Genomic DNA, 15789 nt, shown 5'->3' on the forward strand with positions numbered 1-15789 from the left:
AAAAGATAGTAGTAGCATTACGCCATGATTTGGATATATTCAAATAAGGTTTAGTATGTATCTGTTTACTAGCACTGAAAAATGAATCTTACTATAATTACACTAAAGTGCTATATATGTTAATATATAGCACTTTAGTGTAATTATAGTAAGATTGTCTCCCTGTAGTGATAACATGAGGCCAGTAATTAGCAGAAGACTCATGTCAGAATTGTCCTGAGTTAAATCCATGTTACACCATCTAATTTTGTGATTACTGATGCCCTTTCAGAACCATAGTGAAAAAAGTTTCAATGATTTGTGCCTGTCTTAAGTATAATTTTATAGATCTCTCATATACCAACAAGCATGTGGGAGCACATTTTGAGTGATTTTCTGTAATCTACTTTGGCCGTGCCATAACCCTTCAAGTTCTTGTTCACTCACTTTTTTATGCTCATAACTGTTAAGTAGATTAGAGATTTGTGATCAAGCAATAGGTGGCAGCTTGTTATAGGTTCAGCTGGAAATGAAATTAGTGTATCCATCAGCAAATAAATCACTCCAAAGTCTGTAAAAATTGAATTAATTTAAACAGTTCACATACTTAATACATTCCTCATCCAGTTTAAGAATTTCAACTTAAATTAATTCGTTCCAAATTGCAGTGTCCTTGTCAGCAATTTTACTGTCCCCATAATAACACAACTTGTGACCTTCCATTTACTTTATTATTTTTGCTCATATGAAAGCCCACAAAGTCATACACTGGTGGACCCACCAGAATGACAAGGAAAAGTGTAGACTATAGTAAATGAAAACTGTATAACATTTTTTCAAGTCAGTCATCGGTCCTTCATAATAAAACAAGTTTTCCTTCATAGCTTACAGATGCAGTCCATGTTTACATTTGCAAAACAGTCCAACATCATCTGTTGTGTAACTGCAAAGGCCATAGGCCATAAAATACTTTATTGCAGTACTTCCCTTCTCATGATTGAATGTTTCTTTGCACATCATCTACTCTGTATTTTACACTCACAGAGTTAAATTGTGCTCAGTTCCAGAGGTACAAATGATTTCTACAGTCAACAGTGAAAACACATCATTTTTGAGAAGTGGGCTGTATTTGAATTTGGAGGGTTTTTGGCGGTAATAAGTCTTTCTTACTCTGCTCTGTTCTAGGCATCTAAACATCTAGGTAACCTAGGCACTGCTACTTAAACTGTGAGTAAGATAGTGTTTTATTTTCTTTAAAAAATCAGATTTTGATCAACTTCAATATCACTGGGTGTGTGCCCTGTTCTGATCGATGGGAACACTATCAGATATACCCTTCCTTGTGTGTTCTGTAGCACAGCTGATAGCTATCGAAACAAAACTAATGCCACAAGCATTATCTGATGGCTACCAAAGATCTTGGAAGTTGTAAGGATCATAGAAGCTTTGGATCGAAAACATGATGTGTTTGTTACTGTTCAGCAAAAATTTTGTACTGTCTAAATGGCAGCTACTTCTTTGTGATCATCGTAGTGAACATTTACAAGGTACGTGACACACATTTGCAGTATGCAGGCTGAACATCTGTTAAATATGAGGTTGCCTCTGTCTCGGCAGACCACACCATGCACCATCAGCTCTGGCAGGCTAACTCCCAACAGTGAACCCTGGCCTAGGATGTTGTACAAATTGTAGTCTTTCTCCAATATGCTAGTCATTTGTGTCCAGACAAAACCTAAATTCATCATTGAACTATATTCTTTGTCAGTTCACAAGCAGCTGCCCTAATTGCTCACATGCTCACAACATTACTCCCAGCAAACGTACTTCATATGGCATGTTAATTGGGAGCATTGTGATTTAAGGGCACGTGAAGAGATTGTAGGCCATATGATATTAGAGCACTGTTCTGACTGACAGTGTACATGGTGTGTCTTAATGGCAGGCAACGGTGGGATAGGATCAAGAAATGTTTGGCAGATGAGATGGTCTGTCAGCCCATAGACAATTGCTACAACCTTACTGAAATTTCTGTACCTTACCAGTTTTTAAATTGCCCAAGAATGCTACTGATACATCCAAAGAAATTTCCACTTGTGAGATAAGACACAAAATGAGTGACACTGATGCTAGCTTTTTGCCTCAAAAAGTTAATTTGTTCAGCAAGATATTGATTGTTTAAAGCAGAGGTTCTTAAAATGTATTATGCCCCCGCCAGGGAAAATGTTAAGTGCCTCATGGTGCGGAGGTGAAGGGGGAGGAGGGTAAATCAGCATGAGGTGTTCATATAAATCAGGTTTAAAACTCTGTTCATTCATAAATATACATAAGTACTGTACTTCCAAAAAAATTTTTGAGTGAAATAAACATCGGTTCCAGCCAGTGATATGAAGAAAGGACCTGGTTTAAAGAACGTAAGCAGATTAAGTAATTACACTACTGGCCATTAAAATTGCTACACCAAGAAGAAATGCAGATGATAAACAGGTATTCATTGGACAAATATATTATACTAGAACTGACATGTGATTACATTTTCATGCAATTTGGGTGCATAGATCCTGAGAAGTCAGTACCCAGAACCACCACCTCTGGCCGTAATAATGGCCTTGATACGCCTGGGCATTGAGTCAAACAGAGCTTGGATGGCATGTACAGGTACAGCTGCCCATGCAGCTTCAACACGATACCGCAGTTCATCAAGAGTAGTGACTGGCATATTGTGACGAGCCAGTTGCTCGCCCATCATTGACCAGACGTATTCAATTGGTGAGAGATCTGGAGAATGTGCTGGCCAGGGCAGCAGTCGAATATTGTTGTGAAAATAGCGAATTCTACATACAAATTGCCCAGAAATTATATTCGACATAATGTGGTACCCTATGAAATCACCCAGAAAGAGCTGAACTCTTTTAAGTTCACATTGCCTGCAGCTTTTAGGGTTAACTGACAATTAAGTTGGCTTTCAAATTAGTATGCTTGCTGTGGTTATATCTGGTACTATGATAGATGACAAGCAATTTAGGACCTGAATGTAGAAGAGTGAGTCGTATATTTTACTGAAATAGAGCTGATTATCCAATGTAAAGTCGCAGATTGGTATGCTCTAGTCAGATGTTTTTGATTACGATTTAGGTGGTGATGAGAAAATGGGAGTAGCTGATGGATGAGACAGTGGCTGAACTTTCACAATCATTGTTCCAATGGACTTTGTGCCAAATAGAAAATAATGCTGTCGAATTAAAAAAAAATCTATTGATATATGTCCAAACAAAAATTAGATGTACTTTTTTCTTCCTTTCCATTCTTTATGTATTCTTTGAGTTTAAGGATTAAAAAAGTAGTTCTGTAATATAGTTTATTAGAATATTTATTTCATTCATAAATTGTTTTTCTGTGTGCCTTTTTTCAGTATTTGTTCTCCATTTTCCATGCAGAAAATAACTGTTTTCCTGTTCTTTTTTTTTTAAAACTTAATTGTGATCAAGAGTTCTTTCCACTCATTTCCAAGCAGTTTAAGCCTCTTACAAAACAAAAACTTAATGTCCTGTAATAAAAACCAAAAAAATTTATACAGAAGGCATAGTTATGGAATTAGGCATTCCTCTCTCTCTCTCTCTCTCTCTCTCTCTCTCTCTCTCTCTCTCTCTCTCTCTGTGTGTGTGTGTGTGTGTGTGTGTGTGTGTGTGTGTGTGTGTGTGTGTGTGCACGAGATAGAGAAAGGATAGTTTTACACAAATGTATCCAAGACTTTGACCGAAATAGAAGGCAGGCAGCTCTGTCCGAATAGTCCAAATACTTCATGTTATTGCACGGGTGTTGAATCAGCAGACTGAAATGATTAGAAAACTTTGCCTCTGGGCAAACTGCTCCTGCTCCATGGCCAGCACCAATTCTGGTACCTCAGAGAAGTAGTTTTAATTAATACTTTGTGACATTGTTTGACTTCAGTCCCTGACTAATAAAAGTATGTATATAGAGGATGGCCCGAGGGAAATAGTATATTTACAACTGACTGCCCTGCTAAGATGTAGATGTGCTCATGCCATTGACTACACTTCATTAGATCCACATAGTGTGTCATTCATATCATAATGGCCAGCACAGGTGCGTATTGAGACACACAATTCCTTCACTGTCCAACACAGAATGTACCTTGGAAGAGATGGCCATTTCCTTGTTCTAAACAGAAAGACAATGTCCAGATGGATAAAACAATAGCATAAGATGGGCTCTGAAACTAGTATAAAGCATAAGGGACCCGAAATGACTGTTCAGTTGCTGGATAATATCTGACAAGCTTGTGAAGCTTTGCAATAAAAGCCACAGTGATCTGTCAGTCAACATTTCAGGTCATCACAAATCTCTAGCATCTCTCTGTGAAGAATTTTGAAACAGGATGTAAAGTTTCATCTTTATAAGCTGCAAGTGGTTAAACAGTTAAGGCTGGGAAATAGAGTAGGAGCAATTTATGCACGATGTTATTAGACAAAATTGACCAAGATGTTGTGATTCTGATATCTTGTGATGTTTTATGAGGTGAATTTTGATTTGGGTCAGTTTGTCAGTAAACAAAACCAATATTACTTGGATGCAGCTTGACAGCTTGTACATAAAAAGGACTGTTGTAGACCAGAGGTTGGCATCTTGGGTGCTGCTTTTTTTAAATAGGCTACAATGGCCAGCCAGTGGTGGTCAATTCTGAGCTGTTATGCGGCCATTATTAACAATTTTTTCATTTCACAACTGCAGTGATATTGCAGTTTAAATGCAATATGGTTTCAGCAAGATAGGGTTCTGGCTATATGGCCCACAATTCAAATGCCTAATCTAATCCATATCAAATACTCTCACGATTTGGTGGTACCCGTGACTGACGAGGTCACTTGCTCTATCAGTCCCCAATTTCTTTCTGAAAGGTCAGTTCAAGAACAGATTTTTCACAGTGACACAATAGTGAAGAGTTGAAAGCTACAATCCAGGAAGAGATAGAGGTCACTCCTCAAGAAATAATTGAGAACATAATGGGGAGATAATTCCTCAAGAAATGATTGAGAACATAATGGAGAACATCTGTGGACATCTTCAGCAGTGCTTCATATTTTTCACTTTTCAGTAATGGCAGTGTTTGTGTATATTGGTGTAAATATACATAAATCTGATAATAACCAAGTGAAAATATTCTACCTCCCACGGGCCAGCATTTATAATTTCAATTAAAAATAATAAAGAATGCTGCACGGTATTAGAAGGAAATATGTGATGAATCCAAGAAAATAAAAGTTTGCTTAGAAAAGCTCATAAATTCATTATCTATGGCTCTGGAAACATCCAGATATTTGTTTTGCTGAAATTGCAATAAGGAATATTTGAGTTTAATACTATTTTGGAACCACCAGCAAAATTTTGTCGTATGGAATTTAATATTTCACTGTCAACAATCTTGTATATGCATGCAAAATTTGTTTGTTCAAATGTTTGGCGGTTAAATATATATTGATCAAGAATTTTGAACTATGAAGGCACAGTAATATTAAGCTAATGAAGCTTGTAAAAGAGCAGAAGTACAGTGCAGTGTCTCTGTCAGGTCAAAGAGGATGCAGTACAAAAACATTTGAGAACTTCTCAGTTAAAAGTAACAAAATTGTAATTCTTAGGAATTCCAGCTATGTTAAATCTCTGAATGCACATTACTTTTTTCAGCCTTTTTTGTGCTTGCTAATCCACCACCTGCTGCGAAAAACCAGCATTTATTTTTTCTTGTGCCATTGTCTGCTGACACCTGGCAACAAATTTTTTTGTCATTGTGGTCCACTTCCAAACATCAAAGACAAGACATCACACATGTTGCAAGCTTAAGATTGTATTACCAAATATATTAACAAATTATATCACCTTCTTTGACACATTTCATGCACTTACAGAAAGTTTGTGGTATTTATTTTAGGCAAATGGTGAGCTGCTCCAAGAACGTGGTAGTGAAGTAGGTGTTACAACAAAGAGGAAAAGAAGATGTGGCTGGCTGGACCTGCCACTTTTACGATATACCACTTTAGTTAATGGCTATAGTTTGTAAGTAAGAGAAAATTTTTATTAATATTCATATTCTGTTGTCATGATATTTGTTTGTTGCTTATCAGTTGGTCATATTAAACATAATTGTACTGCAGCACAAGATTGATCTGTTGCATTATCTGTTGTGAAGTATGTAGTTTGTGCTGCAAATGAAAATAGATTTTTATGTTCCTTCTGTGATTCTGTAACATGTTGGAAATGACATCTTTGACACATGAAATAGCTTTCAAATTTCATAATCTCCTGATAACAACTGCTTAGGCCACGTGAAACATCCTTTCAATGTTTCATAACTGATGCGACACAAGTGTCAGCTGTGTTGTGATACCATTATAGCTTGTCAGATTATGGGATATCAAAAATGAGCTACTCAGAGTTGTATGTAATAGAGTTTACTAAAAATAACCTGCTGTGAAGGCAGCTGTGCAACAGTTAGTTTGTTGATAGCTTGAAAGATATTGGCTCTCTAGTATGGCTGTCTAGATAAAAATCATTTTTTAATATTGTTCAGAATTAACTTAGGGTAAAAATGCAATGAATGTTGGGTAGGTTATATAATGTAATTGTCTTTAAATATCATGATTGTTGGACTGTGTGTAATCCATCTCACACCAGAAAATATTTTTTCTATGGAATGCTTGGCTTAATTTCGCCATGGGACCCAAACTGTGTCATAAAAATACACACTATAGGGCAAAGTAACCACCTATCTAGCACAGTGCATTGGTGGTAATAATGGATATGTTAAATTACTGAACTTACTTACCAAAACTAGATCCTAATCTGTCTTGTCTGGAGGCTGTTTAGTAAAATTTGTCTGCGTATACCAGGCGGGGCAACTTTTGGTGATTGATGGTTGCTGCTTTATGTGTGTTATGGCATCCCAATTTCAAGTATGCTAGTATAACTAAGCATTATAGTGTTTAAAGGGGGGGAAGTCTACTCTAAGAAAAAAAAGTTGTAATAATTTTTGGTAAAAAATATACATGTTGCCCTTTGGCCATCTAATGCACAGATTTATGTTCATCTATAATCCAGAAGGTACATGCTACCTGTATTATTCTGTTGTACTATGCTGCATATCAGAACTGCAAATTTTGTAATTTTTAATTCTGGACTGTGCTATGTTCATGCCAATTCTTAATCAACATTTGGTTTGTTCTTTTCTCTAGATAACGAACTAAAAGAGAAAGCAAATAAAGAAAATATATTGAATCCTTATATCTTCAGTTGAAAGTGATTGGAAGTCCTGGTATGGTGCATGTTGATTAGATCAGTGGGTTAAGGCATTGGGGGTGTCATATGCTTATTGCAATGACTATTTTATATTAATTTGTGGAGCAGCACTGTCACATACTGTAGTCATCACATTGCATGCAACAGGGATCAGACAGATCCTAGCAACCACTGGCTCACACACATAAGTAGCAGTACATCATTTTGGTAGCATCCACTGAATTACATACAACAAAAGTTAGTGTTAAATATTGACAGCAATAAGCATTTCACATCCCGACTTGTGGCTTCTCATCCAGTTAACATCCATTATGCCAGGGTGTCTGGATATAGTGATGCCTGTTGGCTGAGGATGACACAGTGGTCGATCGGTACTGCTGGGCTTTCCAGGGCCTGTTTGGATGGAAGAGGAGGATGCCAGGGTGTCAAGTCCTTTTCAACTGAAAGTGTAGTGACACAATTGTACATATGAAGCAGTAACCACAAATTACCAAGTATTCACCTGACGAGGCCTACCTGCAATGGTAGCCAAAATGTTTGCAGTTTTTCTCGTATAATCATGTAGTCACACACCCAGAAGAATCATATTGAAATTACCACTGCATTATATTTACTTAAATTGCCATTTCTATGCACATCTCAACAATCTTTCTTAGTTCTTGCTCCCATATGTCTAGTCTAATTAAATATGTGAAATTGTAAACTAAAAATTATCAAAGCTTGCTTCAGAACTTTTTAGTATTTATTTTAACTTGGAATGTCTTTCTTTTGCAGAATATGTGTAACAAAATTAGATATACTCGATACATTACCAGAAATAAAGATTGCTGTAGCATACAAGAAGAAAGGCAAAGAGCTAAACTACTTCCCTTCAAGCATCAGCGAACTTGCTTCAGTAGAGGTGGGTAGAATCAACAATCGTGTAATCGTCTTCTATGTAAAGTAAATAAGAACAATACCTTTTTATGGATTATAAGATGAACTTTTTTCTGTGAAAGCGTACCTCTAAAATTCAGGTGTGTCTTACACTCGAAATTAATATATAAAGTCCAGTGTTTGATTTAAAAGTCCTGCCATTCTTAAAAATAGCCATATGTTTGATGCTGCAGAGAATCTATCTCTGTCTGGCAACACTGGATTCAACTGGCATCAGCAGTGCACCAATGCGACAAATGTGAGTTGGGGGGGGGGGGGGGGGGGATTCACGAGCTTGCTAACGCAGTCTCTCCCACCCCACCGTCATAAACCCAGGACACAGTCTAGCCTGTGATGCATCATTGCAGTTTGCAGTGTCAGTGAACTTGAATTGAAAGTGATTTGTGTGACCAGTAACGGTACATAAATTTTGTTAGTAGCTACTTTCATAATGGAAAAAAAGGTATTCATATGATGTGGGCTATAAATTGAAAGTAATGACATATGCAGAACAATGTGGAAACACAGCAGCTGAGCAGAATTTCAGCCCTCCAACAGAAAAATCCATTTGCAGTTGGTGGGCTTGTAAAGGAGAACTGAAAAAAATCAGGAAGACTAAATGTGCAAATAGAGGACTGAATGCAAAGTGACCAAAACTTGATGACGGCATACTGAAAGGGATTGAGGGACACTGTCAAAATGGCATTGGAATTAATACAAAAATTATTCAGATACACACTCGTAAACTATACCTACAGTGAAGCTTAACAGACTTTAAGAATGGAGTTGGTTGGTGCTACAGGTTTACAAAGCATCATGGACCTTGCATGCGAACCAAACCCAAAACATCTCAGGAAATGCCACAAGAATATGAAGAGAAAATATGTTTCCATCACTTTGTTATTCAACATTCAAAAGAAGACCAGTGCAGAACTAAGCCAAATAGTGAATATGGATGAAACTCGTCTGACATTTGATGTGCCAAGTAACAGAACTGTGTAATTAGAAAAATAAGTGTACATGAAAAATGCACTACACTGTTGTTCTTCCCTGTTGTGCTTGGTCTAAACTTAATCCAGTGTTCATTTTCAAGTGCAAAACAATGCCAGAGTCCTCTGAAATACTGCCAGCTCTTGTTGCTCATGTACATGACAAAGGTTGGGTGGATGAGGCTGGTATGAAATTATGCATTAACAGAGTGTGGGAGAGGGGGAAAGGTGCTTTATTGGAGAATAATTCTCTTCTTGTGCTAGATCGGTTTAGAGGTCATTTGAAAAAGTCTTTGAACGATAAATTGAGACAGGTAAATACAGAGCTTTCTGTTATTGTGGGAAGACTTACTCCACAAGTGCAACCTCTTGATGTCTCAATAAATAAACCGTTGGAAGTGTATATGAGAGAGGTATAGGGAGCTTCAAAATGACCTCCATACAAACAAGTGTGTCAGAATATAAAACTGTCATGGTCTAGAGTGAGAGAAGACATTATTGTTAAACCTTTCAAGAAGTGTAGCATAAGTAACACTCTTGATGGCAGTGAAGACCATCTCATATATGAAGAGGACAACGATAACGACGAATAGGGGGAGGAGGAGGAGGAGGAGGAGGAGGAGGAGGAGGAGGAGGAGGAGAAGAAGTAGTTCTGATGATTTTCAGGAATTTTTTATCTGGCCTTGCGATCTAGTAATAAAATGGTAAAAATCTGTTTAAAAAAGTTACTTGAAAATTAAGGTCCGACTTGTAGTCTGGAAAATGCATATGGAAAACATTCAGCCAAAAACAGTGTGATCATATCTTTGAGATTTGCAGCAGTGCCATTATTGATAGATATTGATACAGCAGTCATGTTCCACAATACTTGTTTAAAATTGTCAGTTCCAGAAAAAAATTCTTTAAATTGCCATTGTTTTTCATTATTTGCTTTCATATTATTACTTTCCATTTATCTCAATTGATAGTACACAAGCACTGGAGTGATTAAAAATAACCATTCATTGTACGAAGGCAACATTGAGCAGTGGATGAAGGTGGTGGTGGTTCTGAAATAGGTGATAAAATTAACATAGAAGCAACAAATTTTCCGTTTGAAAGTTGCTTCAGTGAAGACCACAGAGCAGTTCCTAATTTTAATCACCGAGATGTGAAAATGATAAAGATATACAGTTATACTATGCAAACCATTGTGAAGTGCATGACAGAGGGTGCCTTGTTTAGGATTCTTCCCATTCCATTCACATGTGGAAATTGGGAATAATGATGCTTAAACACCTCTGTGCAGACTGTCATTAGTCTGTTATATCTGTGATCCATTCGAGGGCAGTACATAGTGGGTTATGGTACATTCCTAGATTCTGCGTTTACACTGGTTCTTGAAAGTGCTGTAGAACTTTGTAGAGACTAAAATCTCCTCTGTTGGAATTAACACAGATACTGCAAACACTGATGATGTGATAAGCAGGCTTGTCTGTTCATTCTTGATATCTAGAAGGCCGTATACTTCAGAGCTCAGGTTGATGCCACATATTTTTCCCCCCTCCCCCATATGCATTTGGTAGAGTTCTGCATGATTACAGATTATTGAAAGATGTATGCTATTTGATTGATGATGTCTTTGCTAACGAACCCAGTACATTCTCCTCAAAAAGGAGATACTATCAGAAGCAAAAGTAGTGTCCCCTGTACTTGAATGACTGATAGCACCTTTTGTTTTCCCAATACATATAAACAATGTGACAGGCAGCGTTAAGGCTCACTGAGACTGCCCAACAGTACAGTGGTATACGGGGAAGTCTCATTGTTAACAAATTTTTACATAAGAAAACTCTGATATGATCACCATTCGGTGCAAAGAGTTCTTATTACAGGGCAGCTGCAACTGTACAAGTCCATGTTAAAAATGAAGAAAACTGCTGGACAGTTGCTTAATCCACAGTTTGTAATTGGGTTCATGACGGGTCTCGGAACAATTACAGTTCCATCATCTGATGTAAATAATAAAAATCACTTAATCATCTGAGGTCATCCTGACCCAATACTGTTACCCAGTGCCATGGAACACAACTTGTACGTAGGAATGGGTGATATGGAATTTTTGTCCCTTTTCCTCTTTTGACACAGACAGAACCTTCGGTTCCATGACAGCATTGGGATGAGGATGACCTCAGATGATTAAGCGATTTTAGTTTGTACACCAGATGATGGAACTGTAACTGTTCCGAAACCGATCGTGTGCCCAATAAAAGATTGTGGACTAAACAGCTATCCTGCAGTTTTCTTCATTTTTTAAAATGCACTTGGTACGAAGGTTGACAGTCGGCCCTGTACATAAATAAATGTTGTGTAATGTAAGTAAATAGACAAAAAGACCACACATTATATGATTACACAGTTGGTGCTCAGTCTCTGAAATCGGTCACAGTTTTCAAGTACCTGAGAGTACATGTTCAGAGAGATTAAAACCAGAATGGCCATATGAGTGTATCATATGGGGAGGGCAGACGCTACATTGTTTATTGCTGGAATCTCAAAGAAGTGCATTTCACCCACAAAGGAGGGCGCTTACAAACCCTCATCGGACCAGATCTTGAGTATTGTCTGTCACTTTTCACCAGTTGCTGATTTTGTTCCACAAGTATTTTCTTATGCACTATATTTCATGACAGTTTCCATCTTGCTGCTGAAACATTCAGTATGATATTGTAATAAGAACTAGTCAGTTTTATCCTTTTCCAAATTGACGACCACCTGGGAGGCCAGACCCATTGCATTTACCATTCCAAGTAACAAATGATTTTTTTTCTGCTGTGCACATTTGTCTTCACCAACACACTGTTCAGATTGTAGTTTTGTCTGTAAGATACACTGCAGAATCCAGATTTGATATTTGATCTACAGTCACTCATTGATACCAGAATTTCTCTGGATTATGTGTAAAGTTTTCGAAAAACACATTTAGAATGTTTCTTCCATGAGAATTTTTGGTGGGAACTTAATTAGTATTGTACCAATTGTGCATTCAGATCCTCCTCCTGTACAACTTCGGATGTTAACATACCCAACTGTGAGAGATGCCTACTATCTCAGCTGCCTTGTGAATTTTATTAGTACATTTTTCTATTACAAAACTGTGGATTTCTCCAGAAAAAACTGTGTTTGCAAATGTTAATTTCTCATATGACCACATTTAAATTAATTTGTTGAGTAATAAGTGCCAAAATGGCACAGAGACCCATGTACTTACCTCACCTCAATTTGAATCTTGCCACAGTACATTTTTAAAAAAATAAATATGTGATGTCACCCCATCATACTCATCTTCACCCATTCCTACAAACTTTGTGATGTAGTCAATGATGAGGTGGATAATACTTATGTCATTTACATGTAATTGTCAGTTATGTTTAGAAAGCAGTTAGTGACAGTGTGATGTTTCGGGACTAATTAACAAAGGGTTGGGTTTAATCCCTGTCTCACAATTTTCATCTATCTGTAGACTTATGATCATGTGTTGCAGGCTTTCTGTTAAATTGGTGTTTACTGCAAGTTTGTTATGTCATACGAGTGCACTGATAGTTTTCTGGTTGTTAGCATTAACTGCTTGCACATATATATTCCACAAGATACACAGAGATCTGATAAAAAGATAATTAATAATTAGCCAGTATCATAGTGATTTCTTTTTTTAAATTTCCTCACATAAATTGTTTGCCCTCCCTATTTCATTTGAAGTGAAGCAATAGTAACTTATTGGGGTAGGTCAGAACAAAGCTTGGCCCAATTTTGAATCTCATATCCTCAACTTATGCAGGTCGAGTATGAAACTCTTCCAGGATGGCAAAAGAGTATTGAAGATGTCCGAGAATATGATAAATTGCCACTAAATGCCAAGAGGTATATTGAAAGAATTGAAGAGTGTCTTGGAGTTCCAAGTAAGTACATATTTATTCAAGAATAACTATTGTTGTTGGTATCTTTGTATATTTTTACTTGTTAAACTACTCATAAATAAATTAGAGATACTTGTCTGTTCCAGCTGTGTGAATAATTTGATTTCCGTTATGATGAAAGCAATGGTTTATTGCTTCACACTTGTAGATGGTAATCTTTTTATTCCATTGGTCAAAAAATGTAATGTTAGTTGACACAAAGTATTGAATGTATGAAGTCCTATGTAACAGGTTAATGAAAACTGCACGAGATCATTATAGTGTCATGTTTTCTTAAACTGTGTTAGACAGGAAGTCAACCCTGAAAAGATAGCAATTTTATATTTAAGTAAACTTAAAATCAGCAGATATAGTGGTTAAAGTAAATCTGTCACCATAAGACATGATTAAAGTTTCGTAAGGAAAGCCAACAAAATTGAAAAAGTCCAGATTGATCTTCCATTGCAGCATTTTAGCAGATAGCACAGTATAATGTAAATGTCAAAAGGTAACATGGAATGAAAATAAAGGAGAAAGGTGTTGGAAGTAGCACAGGAGTAAATGAAACACTGAATTGTAAGTATATTGTAAGTAAGGTTCCAGTATCACTGCTCAAAACATTTATTGTTTGTTATGTCATCCTTTCAGAAGATTTCTTGACACACATGTAACGTTGGTGTGCCTGTATCTGGTGACTGTTCTCGTTACATTTACATGAAATTCTAAAATACTGATTTCATGTTGATTTTGTGCTGTTTCATGCAGTGTGGCATAATATCTTGATATAATGTAATATTTCCTGTAATTTCTGACAGCTTACACCATAGATGTTTTATGTTTACACTGTAGACGTACTTGAAAATGGAAGTTTTCTGGAACAGCTGTTGCAATAATCAATAAATGATTTAAGCAGTGATACTGGAAACTTACTTACAATGTTCTTTCAAGACATATTTCACTGCAGGCCCAATTATCAAGAAACTAGAAACATAGAATACCAAAAGACAGATTCTTGAGGGTAATATTAAAAAATTATGTGGAATTATCAATTTCATAGTTGACTAGCATTTGTACTTAACTGTTGGCAGCTGCCACTATTCTCTCAGTTGTATCATTCCACTTCGTCCTAGTGACATACATTACATTATAATTTAATACAACTTTTGAACAAATCTGCCAACATTAACAAAAAGGTTTTTCTAATAAATTGCATTCAGACTTGGATCAAAAGGTTATAAAAATATATACAATGGTCACACCAAAAGAAATGCACACTATTTTTTTTAAAAAAATCCATCTTTTATTCTACATGTTTGAAAGTTTTACAGTGTGTAGATACATCCTTTAGGAACAATATTTTCATTTCTCCACATAATTTCCATCCCTCTCAACTGCCTTAAGCCATCTTGGAACCAGTGCCTGTATACCCACATGGTAAAATTCTGGACCAGCCTGTTGGAGCCACTGTTTGGCAGCGTGCACAAGGGAGTTATCATCTTCAAACCTTCTTCCACGAAGAGAGTCTTTCAGTTTCCCGAAGAGATGATAGTCACATGGAGCCAGGTCAGGACTGTAAGGCAGGTGTTTCAGTATTGTCCATCAGAGTTTTGTGATCGCTTCCTTGGTATTTTGACTGAGATGTGGCCGTTCATTGTCGCGCAACAGCAAAACATCCTGCTTTTGCCGATGTGGTCAAGCACTACTCAGTCGAGCTTGAAGTTTCTTCAGTGTCGTCACATATGCATTAGAATTTATGGTGGTTCCATTTGGCCTGATATCCACAAGCAAGAGTCGTTCTGAATCGAAAAACACTGTAGCCATAACTTTTTCGGCCGATGGTGTGGTTTTAAATTTTTTTTCCTTGGGTGAATTTTCATGATTCCACTCCATTGATTGCCCCTTCGTCTCTTCCCTGTCCGGTCCTTCCCCCGTGTCCGGTCCTTCCCATGCAGCAGGCCTGGTTTCAATTCCCAGCCATGTTGGGATTTTCTCCGCTCGTGGACTGGGTGTTGTCCGTCCCCCCCCCCCCCCCCCCCCTCCCGGATGGGGCCTCCTGGCCATCGATGCCATACGCTCATTTTCACTTTGAAAATAACTTAATTCTTCCTCTTAAGGCTCTATATTCAGTAATTCCTATCCGGAATTGTGTTAACATATTGAAACGACCCAGTAGTGCCCTGTTGACCACTTGTGTGGCTTGGAACAAATCTTTTAAACAGTTGGAAAATGGAAGAGATGTAATAATAAAATCTCACTCTCAGAGAAAAGTATTAATTTAACAGTTTTTTATATTTGGTAAATAGAAATTGCAGTTCTTGCAGTGTGTTGATAGACTTGAATGTGTTGTTTAAACATCATGACAGCATCACAAATACCTTACCATGTAGTAGATTATGCTTATCGGAAAATCTAACAGAAAATGATCTTTACTTTGTTTGAAAGTTTCAAGTCTGTATTTATTTCGTATATGTGTGTTTTCTCATCCTAAATTTTGAATTAGCCTCTGACATCAGAAAATCAAGATTGTGTATGTATGTTGAACATTGGGTTAAAACGAAATTAATTTAATCCATATTACCACTTAGATGTATTAATTTACTCTGTAATACTTAAGAATTTGTAATAGCTTAATAACAATATACAGATGTCAGTTTATTAAT

General features: G+C 36.9%; 1 protein-coding gene across 2 annotated transcripts in view; it reads left to right on the forward strand.

Annotated features, from left to right (window-relative positions):
• LOC126481291 (adenylosuccinate synthetase) overlaps positions 1–15789 on the forward strand; it is a 64750-nt gene that overhangs the window by 46312 nt on the left and 2649 nt on the right. For both annotated transcript variants that reach the window (XM_050104946.1, XM_050104937.1), the window contains 3 exons: positions 5927–6051; positions 8065–8191; positions 13012–13132. In XM_050104946.1, the coding sequence (XP_049960903.1) occupies positions 5927–6051; positions 8065–8191; positions 13012–13132 (373 nt within the window). The remainder of the gene's footprint in view (positions 1–5926; positions 6052–8064; positions 8192–13011; positions 13133–15789) is intronic.

This window comes from Schistocerca serialis, chromosome 1, assembly GCF_023864345.2.
Source record: "Schistocerca serialis cubense isolate TAMUIC-IGC-003099 chromosome 1, iqSchSeri2.2, whole genome shotgun sequence".
Taxonomy (NCBI): Eukaryota; Metazoa; Arthropoda; class Insecta; order Orthoptera; family Acrididae; genus Schistocerca; species Schistocerca serialis.